Raw genomic sequence first — 15,795 nt, forward strand, 5'->3', positions numbered from 1 at the left:
CCATCCCATCCCCATCCCATCCCCATCCCATCCCATCCCCATCCCCATCCCCATCCCCATCCCATCCCATCCCCAGCAGAGTGAGACTCTCACTGCCTTCCCTTCCGAGGAAAGCTGAAAAATCCGCTCTGTATTTAAAGTTCCCATGGCTGCAGTTTGAATTTGGCACACAGTTGGCCACGGGGTTATCTGAGGTCATGTACTCCAATAGTTGTAGATAAAACAAGGGCCTGTTTGGATTGGAAATCTCCAGAGGGCTTTTCCTCTGCACGCGGGTAATGATACTGCAGGAGGACAGCAGCCAAAATAAAGATTGGGCTCCGTATGCAGTAGCTCAGTAAAGCAAAATGAGCAATGGAAAAAAAAAAAAGAAAAAAAGACAGAAAAAATGTTAAGAAGAAGCCTGTTTTCATGACGTTATTTTGTAAGTGGCTGTTGGGATGGAGGAGTTGCAGCCAAGGAGAGGGAGTCCTGCAGCAGGGCAGGGCTGGGCTCTCCCTGCTGCTCTGCCAGGAGATTTCCCGTGGCTGTGGAAAGGCAGCGCTCCCCAGCCGGGCTCAGCACTGGGGACCCTGCCCAGCCCTACCCAGCTCCTGCTCCTCTGCTCCAGACACCGCTTCCCAAATCCTCCCAGCCAGGGCACTTGGAAGAAGTTAATGGGGTTTGGAAATTAAAGAGGGAATAAGATTCTGTCAGGCTCTTGCACAGGCCCTGGGCTTTTATGGGAAACCATTTCCTCATGGCTGGGGCAGGCTGAGAGCACAGTGGGACACGAGCTGTGGGTCTGTCCCTTTCCAGGCTGCTGCTGGAGAACAGCAGATGTGTGCAGTAGTAACAGCAGCTTTGCTCCTTGCACACTGCTCCAGCCAGCTCCAGCCTCCCCAGCCTGTTGTCAGGAAAGTAATTGAAATGCAAAAGCAAAATGACAAAGTTGGGAAGGAAATTCGGCCTTTGGGAGCTCTCTGTGTTCCTTGGGTGCCGTGGTGATGGATGCTGCTGTGAACACATCACCTAACAGGTAGTGAGGAAGGAAAGATGAGACAGGAGTGAGGAGGAAAAGCCAGAGGAGGTGTTCTCCACAGGTCAGAGCGTGCTCAGGGCACCAGGGACACTCAGCAGTCATGCCTCAATAAAGTCTCCTCAGAGTCTTCTCCAGGCTGAGCACCCCCAGGTCTCCTGGGCTGTCTCCATAACAGAGTTTCCAGCCCTCAGAACACCACCAAGGCCTCCTGACTGGTTTCACATCATTCTTATGCTTGAATTTATCAATCAGTTTATTGCTGTGTCCTGCCTGGATGAAAACCACTGATAAATGCAGGTTTCTGGTGCAGGTTCTGAGGTTTACATTCCCCCAATGCTGTTTCTGCTAGTGTATGCTTCAAATGTATATTCACATTCTTTCTGTGAAGCCAGTTTGTTAGGAAGAAGGGAGTCATCAGAAGGTCATGTATTCATCAGCATTCATTTTTAGAAAGGGAATGAGGCTCCATGCTTCTCTTTGGAGCCTTGGTCCTGCTTTTCTCCTTATAGGGAGTATTTATAGAAAGGAAACAACTCTCATTTTTCAGCTTGTGGAGACATGGAGTGCTGTTCCCAACGAGCCCCCATGGCAGTCAGTGCTACCAGGGTTCTGTCGCTGTGCACCCCGTGTTTCTCCATTGTGTGGAACTGTGTCCTGTGGATGTGGTGTGTGCACAGGGTGCTTTTAGTACTGACCTCATGACAGATTGATAATCACAGAATCCCAGACTGCTTTGGGTTGGAAGTGACCTTAAATCCCATCCAGTGCCACCCCAGCCATGGCAGGGACACCTTCCACAAACCCCAGCCATGGCAGGGACACTTCCCACTGTCCCAGGGTGCTCCAAACCCATCCAGCCTGGCCTTGGGCACTGCCAGGGATCCAGGGATCCAGGGCTCCAGGGATCCAGGGATTCAGGGGTTCCAGGGATCCAGGGATCCAGGGATCCAGGGGCTCCAGGAATCCAGGGATTCAGGGCTCCAGGGGATCCAGGGCTCCAGGTATCCAGGGGATTCAGGGGATCCAGGGGATTCAGGGATGCAGGGGCAGCCCCAGCTGCTCTGGGCACAGTTTCTGCAGTGCAGCAGTTGGGCTGGGGTGTGCTGTGTGCTGTGTGGTGGTCGGGGTCACTTTTCCCAGTGCCAGCTGGAAGGGGACAGCGTGTGACACAAGCACTGGCAGGCACCACCATTCAGCCAAAGGCAGCCATGACAAGGCAGTTTGAAATGTTTAATTTTTTTGTAGACGTGTGCTCTGACTCCCTGGGCTGTGCTGGATGAGGCTTTGTGTCACCTCCTGCCCTGCCTGTGGTGCTGCTGGGTTTGCTGTGCTGTCACAGCACGGCTGGCTGTGTCACCTCTCTGGGGCTGTGTCACCTCTCTGGGGCTGTGTCACCTCTGTGGGGCTGTGTCACCTCTCTGGGGCTGTGTCACCTCTCTGGGGCTGTGTCACCTCTCTGGGGCTCTGTCACCTCTCTGGGGCTGTCACCTCTCTGGGGCTGTGTCAGAACCTCCTCTGAGTGCAGCAGGATTGTTGCTCTGGCCCAACAGAAATGCCAAGGACTGGTTTGTGGCAAAGCTCAGAGCACGAGGGAGATGTGTCCCCTGAAAGCTCTGTGTGACTGGAGCCAACAGACACATGTGGCAGTTTTATGATGGTGGCACTTTGCATTTTTCCTCAGCAGTAGAGCAAAATTAATCAGAAATGCTTTGGAACAACAACTGGTTTATGGGGATCGTAGCCCGAGTGCAAGAAGAGCTTTGTCATCAGGACAGCCTCATCAGGAGCTAATTTGCTGAGACATTCAACTGCCTTTAAATCTCCACTGGAGAATTTCTGCCTTTCTGGTTGTGGGTCACTTGTGCTAATTTGGCATTTCTTAAAGCAATTTACATTTTTCTTTCAGCACAAACACTTACCCTCTCTAGTAATGAGAATGCTCCTGGGCTTGCTTTAGGGGGTGGTGGTGAAAGTAGTTCAGCTCTGAAGGGAGGCAGCTGTTCCCCTCGGCTTGCCAGCGGCTTTCAGGCATTTGTTGAGCCTACAGAGGAAGCACATTCTTGAAGCCTGTGTCAGGAAGCCAGCTTGGAAGGCAGAGAAGCCATGTGAATTGTCAGGGTTGCTGTAAGCCCTGTCACTTGTCACAGCACTGGGGATGCTGCAGGATGTGTGTCTGTGAAAGCCTCACAGGACCTCTCATGCCACACATGGAGCAGATTTTAATCTGACATTACAGAGCTGAGTCAGGAGCTGCTGAATGAGAAGAGTGGCCATGTGGTCACTGGGGCTCAGACTCCTGACATGGCTCAGGCCAAGAAACAAGCTGGGAGCAGCGTGATACAAGTTAGGCTGTTCCTAAAATAATTTAATATTGAGTGCATGGAGCAAACCTCTGATCCTGCCCTGTCCTGTGCATCCCAGAGCTGGAGGGACAGAGACACAGCTGTGCCTGAGCTGCTCAGAGCAGGGCTCAGAAGTGGCTTAGGGAGGACATCAGGGCAAGGCTCTTCCCCCAGAGGCTGCTGGCACTGCCCAGGCTCCCCAGGGAATGGGCACGGCCCCGAGGCTGCCANCAGGGCTCCAGGGGATCCAGGGCTCCAGGTATCCAGGGGATTCAGGGGATCCAGGGGATTCAGGGATGCAGGGGCAGCCCCAGCTGCTCTGGGCACAGTTTCTGCAGTGCAGCAGTTGGGCTGGGGTGTGCTGTGTGCTGTGTGGTGGTCGGGGTCACTTTTCCCAGTGCCAGCTGGAAGGGGACAGCGTGTGACACAAGCACTGGCAGGCACCACCATTCAGCCAAAGGCAGCCATGACAAGGCAGTTTGAAATGTTTAATTTTTTTGTAGACGTGTGCTCTGACTCCCTGGGCTGTGCTGGATGAGGCTTTGTGTCACCTCCTGCCCTGCCTGTGGTGCTGCTGGGTTTGCTGTGCTGTCACAGCACGGCTGGCTGTGTCACCTCTCTGGGGCTGTGTCACCTCTCTGGGGCTGTGTCACCTCTCTGGGGCTCTGTCACCTCTCTGGGGCTGTCACCTCTCTGGGGCTGTGTCAGAACCTCCTCTGAGTGCAGCAGGATTGTTGCTCTGGCCCAACAGAAATGCCAAGGACTGGTTTGTGGCAAAGCTCAGAGCACGAGGGAGATGTGTCCCCTGAAAGCTCTGTGTGACTGGAGCCAACAGACACATGTGGCAGTTTTATGATGGTGGCACTTTGCATTTTTCCTCAGCAGTAGAGCAAAATTAATCAGAAATGCTTTGGAACAACAACTGGTTTATGGGGATCGTAGCCCGAGTGCAAGAAGAGCTTTGTCATCAGGACAGCCTCATCAGGAGCTAATTTGCTGAGACATTCAACTGCCTTTAAATCTCCACTGGAGAATTTCTGCCTTTCTGGTTGTGGGTCACTTGTGCTAATTTGGCATTTCTTAAAGCAATTTACATTTTTCTTTCAGCACAAACACTTACCCTCTCTAGTAATGAGAATGCTCCTGGGCTTGCTTTAGGGGGTGGTGGTGAAAGTAGTTCAGCTCTGAAGGGAGGCAGCTGTTCCCCTCGGCTTGCCAGCGGCTTTCAGGCATTTGTTGAGCCTACAGAGGAAGCACATTCTTGAAGCCTGTGTCAGGAAGCCAGCTTGGAAGGCAGAGAAGCCATGTGAATTGTCAGGGTTGCTGTAAGCCCTGTCACTTGTCACAGCACTGGGGATGCTGCAGGATGTGTGTCTGTGAAAGCCTCACAGGACCTCTCATGCCACACATGGAGCAGATTTTAATCTGACATTACAGAGCTGAGTCAGGAGCTGCTGAATGAGAAGAGTGGCCATGTGGTCACTGGGGCTCAGACTCCTGACATGGCTCAGGCCAAGAAACAAGCTGGGAGCAGCGTGATACAAGTTAGGCTGTTCCTAAAATAATTTAATATTGAGTGCATGGAGCAAACCTCTGATCCTGCCCTGTCCTGTGCATCCCAGAGCTGGAGGGACAGAGACACAGCTGTGCCTGAGCTGCTCAGAGCAGGGCTCAGAAGTGGCTTAGGGAGGACATCAGGGCAAGGCTCTTCCCCCAGAGGCTGCTGGCACTGCCCAGGCTCCCCAGGGAATGGGCACGGCCCCGAGGCTGCCAGAGCTCCAGGGATGCCCAGGGTGGGATGTTGGGGGGTCTGGGCAGGGCTGGGAGCTGGGCTGGGTGATCCTGGGGGTCCTCAGGGGATTCTGTGGTGAGTTTGATGGCTCTGGAGAAACATTTCCTGCTGAGATCAGAAGTCTGAAAATTAAAGAGGGAATAAGCTTTGGATGAGGATGATTTATTTGTTGTGGAATACAAAGTGCCAGAACCTGCTGGAAGAGGACAGTGGCCCAGGAGAGGACTCTAAAGCCCATGAGAGCTCTTGCAGAAGCCAAATACAGCGCAGGGACTGGAGCAGAAGTAAAGTCAGAGGTAAAGCAGGCCCTGGTGACCCAGCCTCCCTCTGAAGGGCCCAGGAGGTGTCACAGCGTTGGTGGGTGGGAAATGAGGGATAGCTGTGAGGAAAAGAGTTGTGGGCTGAGCCTGTGCACTTAAATAGTCTTTACAGATTCCCATTTCTGTGCCAGCCAGCCTTGAATTCAGGCCTAGAGTAAATAATGTCACTCAGATCAGCCCTTCAAGCCTAGGTGACATTTTTTCCAAATCATGAGTGGTGACCAGCTACTTCCCAGGAGAAGGAGACCTCCAAACAGGAGATTGTTTGTGTGTTGTTTGTTCAAGCAACAATGATTAAAGGTTTCTCAGGAGCCTGGTTCCCTCCTTAGGGATTCAAACCTCTGCTTTGAAGTTCCATCTCCAGCTGGAAACTCACACAAACCTTTAGGCCAAGAGCATTTTTTTTCCCTGAGATATTTTATATCAGCGCTTTGGTACAAGTCTCTTATTTGTGTGTGGGTTCTGCTTTGTAACTCATCTTCCTTGGCAGGAGACAGCCAGCCAGTGCCAAACTGGATTACTGAATGAGGGAAAAATCCATTACCCCTGTTAAGATACTTGGGGGCCTCAAAGTCCTGCCTTGGGACAAACACTCATCATCAGGTGGGAAATGGGATTATTCTGCATCACTCCTGTGTGAGCATGGAAACTCTCCTCCAGACCCTGATGGATCATGTGGAAACACAGAGCAGAATCATCGCTTCTGGGGACCAGGGACCCACTCAGGCCAGCAGTTTTCTCTCTGTTCTTGGAGCAATCATGTGAATGTATCTATTTCTCCTTCTCTAAATGCATTCCTGAAGAGCCCCAGGAGAAAGGAGTGGCCTTCAGACAAGTTCCACACTGGTGACTGCTGATGGTGCCCGTGGGCCACCCAGCCCAGGACACTGCTCATCTCCCTCCTCACTCCTGGAGCATTGAGGCAATTCAAGGTGACCTGAAATAAAAGATGCTCTTGTGGCAGCCCCACAGTCTGGGGCCGATGCTGGAGAGCTGCATCCTCCTCCCAGGGCTTCTTGGAGGCTTCCAGAAAGCACTTCAGGGAGCAAAGTCCCACCTTCTCCTGGGCTGTCCCCAGCTGCAGTCCCCAGCATCTCCGTGTAGCCCTTCCCCATCGCTGTTTTCCCATGGCAAGAAGTGCCTAGTTCAGAAAGCATCAGCCCCCAAGCCCTTTGATCTTTTCTTTCTCAAGAGAAAAAAGATTAAAAAGAGACAAGAAGTTAAGGATTTGTGAGGGGGAACGGAACATGAATAGCAAATTCTGCTGCGGAGGTCACCTCCCCCAGCTTTCTTCCTGTGTGACCAGGAGGAGGGAAGGGTGTGGAGGGGCTTGTGGGGGACCCAGGGAGGAAGGGAGTAAATTGGGGGCAGAGGGGTGGGGGTGGAGTGGTGAAACCCTTCAAAAGGAACAATGCTGCCAGCGCTGGCATTGTCAGGCAGCCCTTTACAGAGGGCCATGAATACAGGTTATAAATTCTTTGGCCATTGAGAGAGCTCTCCAAACCTGACTCCATCCTGCACTAAACCATGCCTGAGCCCTATCAGTTGCATAGCAATGAATTCATTTACATCTGGATAGTTAATCTCCAATTCACTTGACAGTTTATCTCCCCTTGTAAGAGCAGCAGTGCCTGCTCCATTGTGTTGGAGCCAGTCGAGGCTCATCAGCCCGGCCAGCGCCTCTGGTTTGTGCTCAGCAAAGATAAGCAGGGTGGGGATTGATATGAAACATGAAATTATTGCCCCAAGCTGCTGGATTCTGGTATCCTTTCACTCAGCATCCTCCCCACCTTCACCCTCTGGCTCTCCAGGGTGGAAATGCCACGTCCCTCCCTCTGAGGCTGTCACAGGACAACTGGAGTGTGACTTTTCTGATGTGACTGGCGTTACATGAACAACTGACAATCCAGAATTATTTAGTTTGTTCTTGTTTACTGGTAATTCTGCACTGATTTTTATCTCTGAATATTTTCATAGCATTATTACTGTAGGAAAAGAGCTGTGAGATCATCGAGCCCAAGTGTTCCCCCAGCACTAAACCACGTCCCCAGGTACCACATGTGCACATTTTCTGCAGACTGCCAGGGACAGTGGTTCCACCACATCCCTGCACAGATCCCCCAGGAGGAACCACTGCTCTTTTTCAGCAGAGCAGCTCCCCAGGGAGCTGGGGGCAGCCTGGGATGTCCTGCAGGGGTGGGAGAGGCATCACTCACCCCAATTCCCCGCGAGGGGAGGGGAGCTGCCTGTGAGCCCAGGCTTTGTGGGCAGCCCTGGTTGAGCTGTTGGTGCCTGCAGAAATCCTGTGGCACATGCAGAGGGGCAGTGGTGAGGAGAGGGAGCCTTTGCTGCTGGGCTGGGTGAGCACGCAGGGTGAGCACAGGGAATGATTTGGCAGATTGACTCTTTCTGTCTCTGTTAGGAAAGTGGATCAGGAAAGAAGACCTTGAGGGTCAGGGGACAAAGTGTGAGAATTCCTTGATTTATTCATAATTTTAAGTCTCCAATTTTAATTTCCTGCAGTCAGTATTTGTATGTATTTGATGTGGTTTGGACATGATCTGGGGAAGGGCCACTCTGACTAAATAGCCCTCTTCTTTTATCTGGAGTGGCTACAAATCTTCAACTGGGCCTTTTGTTTCCTCTCATACGTGGTGCACTCTGCTCTGGTCATGAGAACCATGGCTGAAAGGTTTTGTGTGGTCAAAATCAAACAATTAAAAATGCTGAGGTAAAATAAAAACTGATGGGAATTTAAAATCTCACACCAAGTTCAGGCACAGCAACTTTGTCTTTTACTTTTAGTACTAAACAATCTTTCATTTGTGGACATTCAGGAAAAGACAGAATTGTTTTCTTTTCCCATGAAAGCTCAGCCTTTCCCTGAGTCCCAGCAGTCCAGCAGCTGAAACTGGAGCTCCAAAGATGGAGCAGCCTGAATCTCTGAGCTGTCCTTGCTCTTCTCCCCCTCCCACCTTGCCTTTCCATGGGATTTATCCCTGGCACAGCCCAGGTGCCAGCACGGGGATTTAATGGCACTTTGGGGTGTGACAGTAGAGCCAGGGCTGATCTAACCTTAAAGTCTGTGAGGAGATGCTGTGTTTGGTAAATAAATTAAAGGATCTGAAAAAGCAACATCCTGTTTCAAATCACGAAAAAGACTTCTTCCTACAGAACTGAGACAAGGCTGTGGGTTTTTATGTTTCTTTTGTGTGCTTTTTTGTGTGCTTACGTGGAAAAGTGAGGAATCATTCCTTCCCGTGGAGTTCACCCCCCACTCTGCCTTCACAACTCCTTGTCAAAATGTTTAAAGCCTTTTTATTGTTCCTTGGTGTAGAAACAAATTTCTGTTTCTTGTGTCAGCGCCTGGTGATCCCCAGCCTTCTCTCCACAGGAAAGATGTCATCTATCTTCCTTATCTACTCTGTGGTTTTTGTTTTTAAAATAGCCGAACATGACATGATTTTATTTTACTCTTGTGCATATGTTTAAATGAAAATAAATTAGAATAAATAGCATTACTATAAATATTATGGTTAAGATTTAAACCAAACAAAACTGGGATGCTCAAAGCTGTATTTTCCAAGGATGCTGAAGAAATCCCAGGGGAGCTCACAGGGAATTCTGAGCCATGGGATGCAGGTGGGACAGAGTGGGACTCTTTTTGCACATTTGACATTTTTTTATTTGCACATCAGTTGTTTGCAGCTGCATTCCTTGATTTGTTTTGTTTTGTTTTATCAAAAAGCAAAGTTATTTTATGTCTTCTGAATGGGAGCTGGCACAGAGCAGGGTTGGAGTGCACAGGGAATTTGTATCAGCATGGCCAACAGAGCTGGTTCTGGTTATGAATTACAGATTCCCAGGCTGGCTTGGGTCATCAGAAATCCCATCCCATCCACCCCAGCCATGGCAGGGACACCTCCCACTGTCCCAGGGTGATCCAAACCCATCCAGCCTGGCCTTGGGCACTGCCAGGGATCCAGGGGCAGCCCCAGCTGCTCTGGGCACCCTGTGCCAGGGCCTGCCCACCCTGCCAGGGAACAATCCCTGCCCAAAATCCCATCCAGCCCTGCCCTCTGCCACTGGGAGCCATTCCCTGGCTCCTGGCCCTCCATCCCTTGTCCCCAGTCCCTCTCCAGCTCTCCTGGAGCCCCTTTGGGTCCTGCCAGGGGCTCTGAGCTCTCCCTGGAGTTTCTGTCCTGCAGATGAACCCAGCCTGGCTGCAGAGCAGAGGGCTCCAGCCCTTGGAGCAGCTCCAGCTCCTCCCTGTCCTGGGCCCCAGGGCTGGGGTCTCACCTGACTGGGCAGAGGGGCAGAGTCCCCCCTCCCCTGCTGGGATCAGCCCAGAGCAGGGGGTTTCTGGGTCCCAGCATGTGTGGCCAAGGAATGTGGAACCTTTAATCCACAAAACACCCCCCACCCCTGCCCCCAGCCATCTCCCTGGGCCTGTGCAGGAATTGGTGCCTCCCAGGTTTGGAATTTCCACCTGCACCCAGGATGGACCCAGAAAATGTCCCAGTGAGCTGCTGCTGCTGCTGCTGCTGCTGCTGCTCACATCCTCGTGCTCAGCCCTCTGCAGACCCTGTGGGCTGCAGCAAATGCTCTGGGTGGGTGTTTGTCCATGTCCCAGTGCAGGAACTGCTGCTGAATTTACTCCTGGAAAACCCTGGGACGTGTGGGGCTGTGCAGAAGTTCTCCTTGCTGCTGCCTCCCTCGCAGGGGCAGAGGGTTTCTGTGAATGTCTGTTATCTTCCATGACGAAAGCCAGATGAGGAATTGCTGCTACTTACACCATCGAACTTTCCTAAAGAAATTCTCCCCTGGGTTAAGAACAAGCATGACAAATCCCAACCCAAAGGAATGGAGGCGGGGAATGGGAATTTATAAGCCATGAAAAACAAGAGCTTTAAATGGAAAATGGCTTCACACCATAACACTTGGCAGTCAGCCTTTCACGCTCCAACCTGTGCAGCCCAGAGAAATCGGGGGATTTGTGTCTCCAGGAGCTGCAGCAGAGACCCCTCGGTGTCACACACACAGCCCTGGCTGCAGGGTGGCAGCTTCAGAGGGGCCATCACAAAGCAGCCCCTCTGTGCCATGGGCAGAGCCCCAGCCCTGATGGGAATTGACCTCTCGGGCGTTTCTGGGGAGCTCTGGTGGCTGCTGAAGAGCAGCTCTTCATTCGAGAGACTTCAGACCCTGGCAGGACTGAGAAAAGTTCTTGGGTGGTCTTTCACAGAATCTCAGACTGGTTTGGTTTGGAAAGGACCTTAAAGATGATCCAGTTCCAGCCCTGCCATGGAGCACCTTCCTGTAGGGCACGGTGCTCCAGCCCCTGGACTGCATTCTCAGGTTCCTGCTGGTGGTCAGGGGATGTCATCACCTCGCCCCGAGCTCCCTGTGAGATATTTCTGTGTCCAGAGCCTGGGGGACACAGGGCTCACAGGGAGGTGTGCCCCAGGAGAGGCTGTGGGGCTGCTGTGCCAGGGCTGAATGGATGGAGGGCACTGCAGGAGGGGCTGCCAGGGGGGAGATCCCTGTGCAGGCTGGAAAGGGTTAAAGAGAGGGGCTGTGGGCCAGGGATGAGAACACTACCTGTGACCTGCTCCCAGCCTGCCAAGAGTGGGGGCTAGAGGCAGTATCAGAACCTCAGAGGAATAGATTTTTTAAGTGTTTTTTTCTTGAACTAATGCAAAAAACAAAGAGCTTGTTTCAGTGCTCGCCTCCTCTTTCAAGCTGGATGGGATCCTGGATTTTTTAAAAGAAAACAAAGCATATTTCAAATACAGGCTTTCTTTTAGTATTTTTTTTTCCCCTTTCTTTCTTTCTTTCGCTTCCAGTTGCTTTCTGTTGGCTGACAGAGATTTTGGGCCCTGGGGAAGACAGATCTGCCAATGATGATCTCGGCTGTGTCGGGGAGCTCGCTGCTCCTTCCCAAGCAGGAGTGGGCTGAGGCCTGCAGCAGGTCCTGCTCCTGCTGCCCAGGATGATCTCACTGGGCCAGCGCAGGGAGAAGAGCTGTAGCTTGTCTGTACCAGCTCTAATTTGCTGTCCCAAAACCCTCCTGTGGCAGCTGCAGGTGCTGTGGGATGTGATGTGGTTAAGGCCTCACAGTTCCTGGCAGTGCTGGACTCCACCTCTGCATCCTTTTGACTGCTTGGCTGGAATATCTCCCTGTGAGTCCTGGAGAAGCCAAGGCACTGAGCTGATCCTTCTCATCCACTGTGAAAACATTGGTGGCAGAGCCCCAGCTCCCAGAGACAGAACCCCAGGAATGGGGCTGAGGGACACATCAGAGCCCTGCTCTGCTGTCAGCTTGACATTAACCTCCAGACAAGGAGCCTGACAACTGGCAGGAGCCAGACCCTTCACCATGCCCTCCTGTGCCTTATCAGAGGGAAATAAATCCTGTCTGATTAGGGTTTTTTTAATGAGAATTCTCAGCAAATAAATGAACTGCCTGCACAGTGATAATGGGCTGTTTGGGAAGTGAGTCTGCAGTGTGTATGTGCAGCTGGAAGTCATCAAAACCATCTTACCCCACAGAGTCTCCTGTGCTGAACTTGTGTTTACAAAATCAGACAGGAAAAGGAATTTTTCAATGGGTATTTTCTGATAATTTTTTCAGCCCAGCAGCAGTGTAAGTGAGGGCCTGTCTGCACAGAGCCATTGCATCTCTGCTGGGTGCTGGCCTTCACCTCCTCCTCTCCATCCCTTTTGACCAGTTTTGACACATCCTGCTCCGGTGTAAATCCGTGTGTTGAGCTCTGATGGACCCTGAGTGCCATGGCCAGTGGTTCTACAGGAATCTCAGTGAGGGGCCAGCTGATAGCCAGAGATGAGCCCACCACTCCTGCCCCCATCCCTGCTGTGGCCCCATGGTGTGCAAGGACACCAGTCCTTACACCACACAAAAGCTGCTGTCAAACATTGGCAGTGTCACCTGCTCTTTTTTTTTGTTTATTTTAACAAGTTCTCCTCAATAATCCTGACATTCAGTCACCAGTTATAAGCTGGGCTAGGAACAACCTTTCAGAGGATGCTCATAAATACTCACTCATAGCTCACTACACTTTTGTTTTCCCTGACAGTCATCTCCCTCCTGTTCTGTGGTCTTCTCATCCACAGAGATCCCTCAGTACGGTGTCTGCTGAAGTCAGGGCTGGATAATTGGCCAGTTTCCTGCACTCCAGCACTTTTGTGGATTGCCTGTGCTCGTGCTCAGCTCCCCGTGTGCCGAGGTTCTGTCCCAGAGCAGCGTGGGGCAGAGCCAGCCCTGCCTGTGGCTCAGCTCTGGAAAGGCTCCGTGCAGAAGTTCAGAATGGGATGATCTGGGTACAGATCCTGCCATGAGAATCAGCTCTGCAGCAGGCAGGGAAACATGGGCTGTGCTGAGGGCTGTGAGACCTGCTTGGAGGGGACCATTAGATAAAAACCCTCGAGGTGATTCAGTTCAAATTACTGGGTCCAGTGTTAGGTAACCATGGAAAAAATGCAAATGGAGCTTGAAGCCCAATCTCACAATTGTCTCTGTGTGTGAAATGTCTTGGCACCTCACATCTCCTCTCTGAAAAGCCGGTATTTTTAGATTTACCACCGATTACTTTTGATGCTGGAGGCCTTAAAACTGTTCTGACATGAACCCAAGCTATTCTGCTATCTTCAAAAATGGAGTCTTAAATGAGAACTGAAATTTATTGAACTGCATTTGAATTACAGTAGGGCAGAGCACTTCAGCATGTGCATGGAAAGCAGGCTGTGAGGAAGGAGAACAGGACTGACCGCGGGTCAGAAACTGCAGCTTTTCTGAGGCACTGCAGGGGTTACCCCTCTCCAGAGCTGCACCCTGGAGAAATCAGCTTTGCATGTGAAGCCATCCTTGTCCAGCTGTGAAACCCAGCTGAAATATAAACTTCTCTGAAGCCTTCACAGGTGGTTTCCATCTGTATCTGTGTCTGATTAGCCAGAGCTGCACAATGGCAGCGGGTTCTGCTGCCAGTTCTTCCCTCCTCACCTTGACCCGTGGTTTCACTCTTTCACACTTGGGCTCAGACCAGTCTCCCCTGGGCGAGTTCAGCCTTGATTTTTGTGTCTCCAGAAAGACAGACAGCTTTGCCTGACTGCTGGTTCTGATTGCTGGGGATGGCACAGGCAGACAGCTCACCTGGAGCGGGGGCTGCAGCTGGGCAGGAGCCCAGCCTTTCTCTAATGGCATTTTCACCATGATTTGCTTCCCCTGTCATGTTGTTTCAAATTCCTCTCAAGCCATACTTTTCACAGTCTGGATTTTCTCTCATGAATTTCTCAAGGGGCTATCTGGAGGGGAAACTACTTCTCACCATAACAAACAACCAAAGCCTTCATCGTTAAAAAATAAAGCACTAACATGGCCCTACAATGGACCCCTTTGTCAAGTCACATCTGTTTAGATCACCAGAAATTATAAGCCTTTAATTTGGAAAGTAACTTTCTTTTATCAAAATAGGAAAGAGGACTGCAAAACATTCAGGAAAAATCTGCATGAAAGCGCAGGCATGTAGCAGTAATATTCTGAGTTACACAGAAACCCCACATTGCCTGTGTATACAAATACTGGATTTGAGTTCTCCTAGCTGAAGGAACAGCCAAGTCCATAGCATGGGTCACTGCTGTGCTTGTGTAAAACCAGTGTGAAAAAGAATCTGGCCCAATGGACAGAAAAATCTCATTTCAGGGCTAATGTGGTTGGATTTAGCCCAAAGTTTAATATCTGCCTCCCAGAAATCATCTGCCAGTAATTGTAAATGGCAGAGCAAGGGGGTTCATGTGGGGAACGATGGAAAATACTTTTCAGGGTACCACCAGTGGTGGTGAATTACAGATCATTCCTGTGCACACCGTAAGGGGAATGGTTGTAGAAATTCCTCTAATTACATTTAATTGGTTATGAAATGAAACTATCTGTAATTTCAGCGTGGCTCTGAGGAGGATTGCTGGCTGAGAAGGCAGAGCAGTCTGCTGGAATGAGCTGGATACATGGAAGTAATGCTGGCAGTAGTAGCTGTAAGAATTATGATACTAGAATTAGTCAGGCCAGTTTAGGTCAGTGCAAGCAGAGAGTTTCCTGTTTAACTCCTGTGCTGCAGGTTCTGTGTTCTGACAGCTCTTCCATTTAGCATCCAGAGGGGAATATGCAGAACAGAGTGTGCTGAGGAGAGCCTGGAAGATACCAATCCTCTGCATTTTTAATCCTGAGTGATACAAAGCACAGCTGCTTCTTGCCTGTCCTTTCCCCAAGCATTTGATTCTGTTAAGTGGTTTAATTCATTCATAAATGCTCTCTGGACTGCACAGTCGTGCCAAATCTGCAACTGTCTGGGTAAGGGTGTACAAACAAGGTGTGCCTGATTCCTGCAGGGAGTTACCGTGGCAAGTGCAAACACGCACTGGGAATGTGAATCCACGCATGAACAGACACCCAATTAGCAAAGAATTTCTGAATGCAGAGACCTGACTTGAGCAACAAGTCATGGAATCTGTCCATGTAAATGATGTGTGCCATTGCACACAGATTTCAAAACTCTGTTTCTAAGGAATAGAGGTATTTCTATGTATTAGACCACAAAGCTTCTCTGAGTTCCCCCTTTTTAACCATGGTGATGAGGTCACTGGAAAAAGAGTGACTGTCTGTTCATTCCCCTTCCTCATTCTGTGTGTCACACATCACTCAGTGCTTGCTCCCGAGCCTGGACATGCAGGGAAAGCAGGAGCCAGCGATGGAGGGGACAGAATAACGGAGCTCACAGCCTGTGGAGCCATCTCTTCCATGCCAGGAGAAGGACAGCACCCAGCTCCCCGAGCTCCAGGAGCCCCGAGGGATGCAGTGGAGGTGTGGAAAGGACACTCGTTCTTGTTTGTGTCACCCACCCCATGACCAGCAGCAGCAGCGTGCAGCCTCGAAGGTGAACTGCTGATGTCTGCCAGGACATTCCCTGCCCCAGCAGCCCAGGCAGTTCTGCAAAAAAGTCTCGTTTGTTCTCATTATCCCCAGCAGAATCCCAGAGAAAATCGTGCCCTCAGAACCAACAGCCAAGTTTTTGCCTGTTTACGTCTGGTGTGGGAGGCTGAGTAATGTGGGGAGATGAGGGCAGTAAACAGAGTTGTAAACAGAGCAAACCTGGAGAGCACAGCGAAGGGCAGGCTGTGCAGTGTTGTTCTTGGTGTCAGTGTCATTTGTGTGCGGTTTCACTGAGTTTACAAAGCCGGCTCGGGGCTGCAGAGCCTGCATGAGGTAACTGGAAAATGCCTCGCTCACCGGGGCTGGAGAGAGGGAGGGGA

The 15,795-nt window shown here is 51.0% G+C and overlaps 1 protein-coding gene across 5 annotated transcripts in view; it reads left to right on the top strand.

The window, feature by feature from the left end:
* EXD3 (exonuclease 3'-5' domain containing 3) overlaps positions 1-15,795 on the top strand; it is a 186,686-nt gene that overhangs the window by 113,339 nt on the left and 57,552 nt on the right. The window contains exon 20 of one of the 5 annotated variants that reach the window (XM_033518356.1): positions 15,189-15,777. The exons of the other annotated variants lie outside the window; for them this stretch is intronic. Coding sequence (XP_033374247.1) covers positions 15,189-15,251 — 63 coding nt within the window. The 3' untranslated portion in view covers positions 15,252-15,777. Of the gene's footprint in view, positions 1-15,188; positions 15,778-15,795 lie in introns of those variants that run through there. 5 annotated transcript variants of the gene reach the window in all.

Source organism: Parus major, chromosome 17 (assembly GCF_001522545.3).
Source record: "Parus major isolate Abel chromosome 17, Parus_major1.1, whole genome shotgun sequence".
In the NCBI taxonomy this organism is placed as follows: Eukaryota; Metazoa; Chordata; class Aves; order Passeriformes; family Paridae; genus Parus; species Parus major.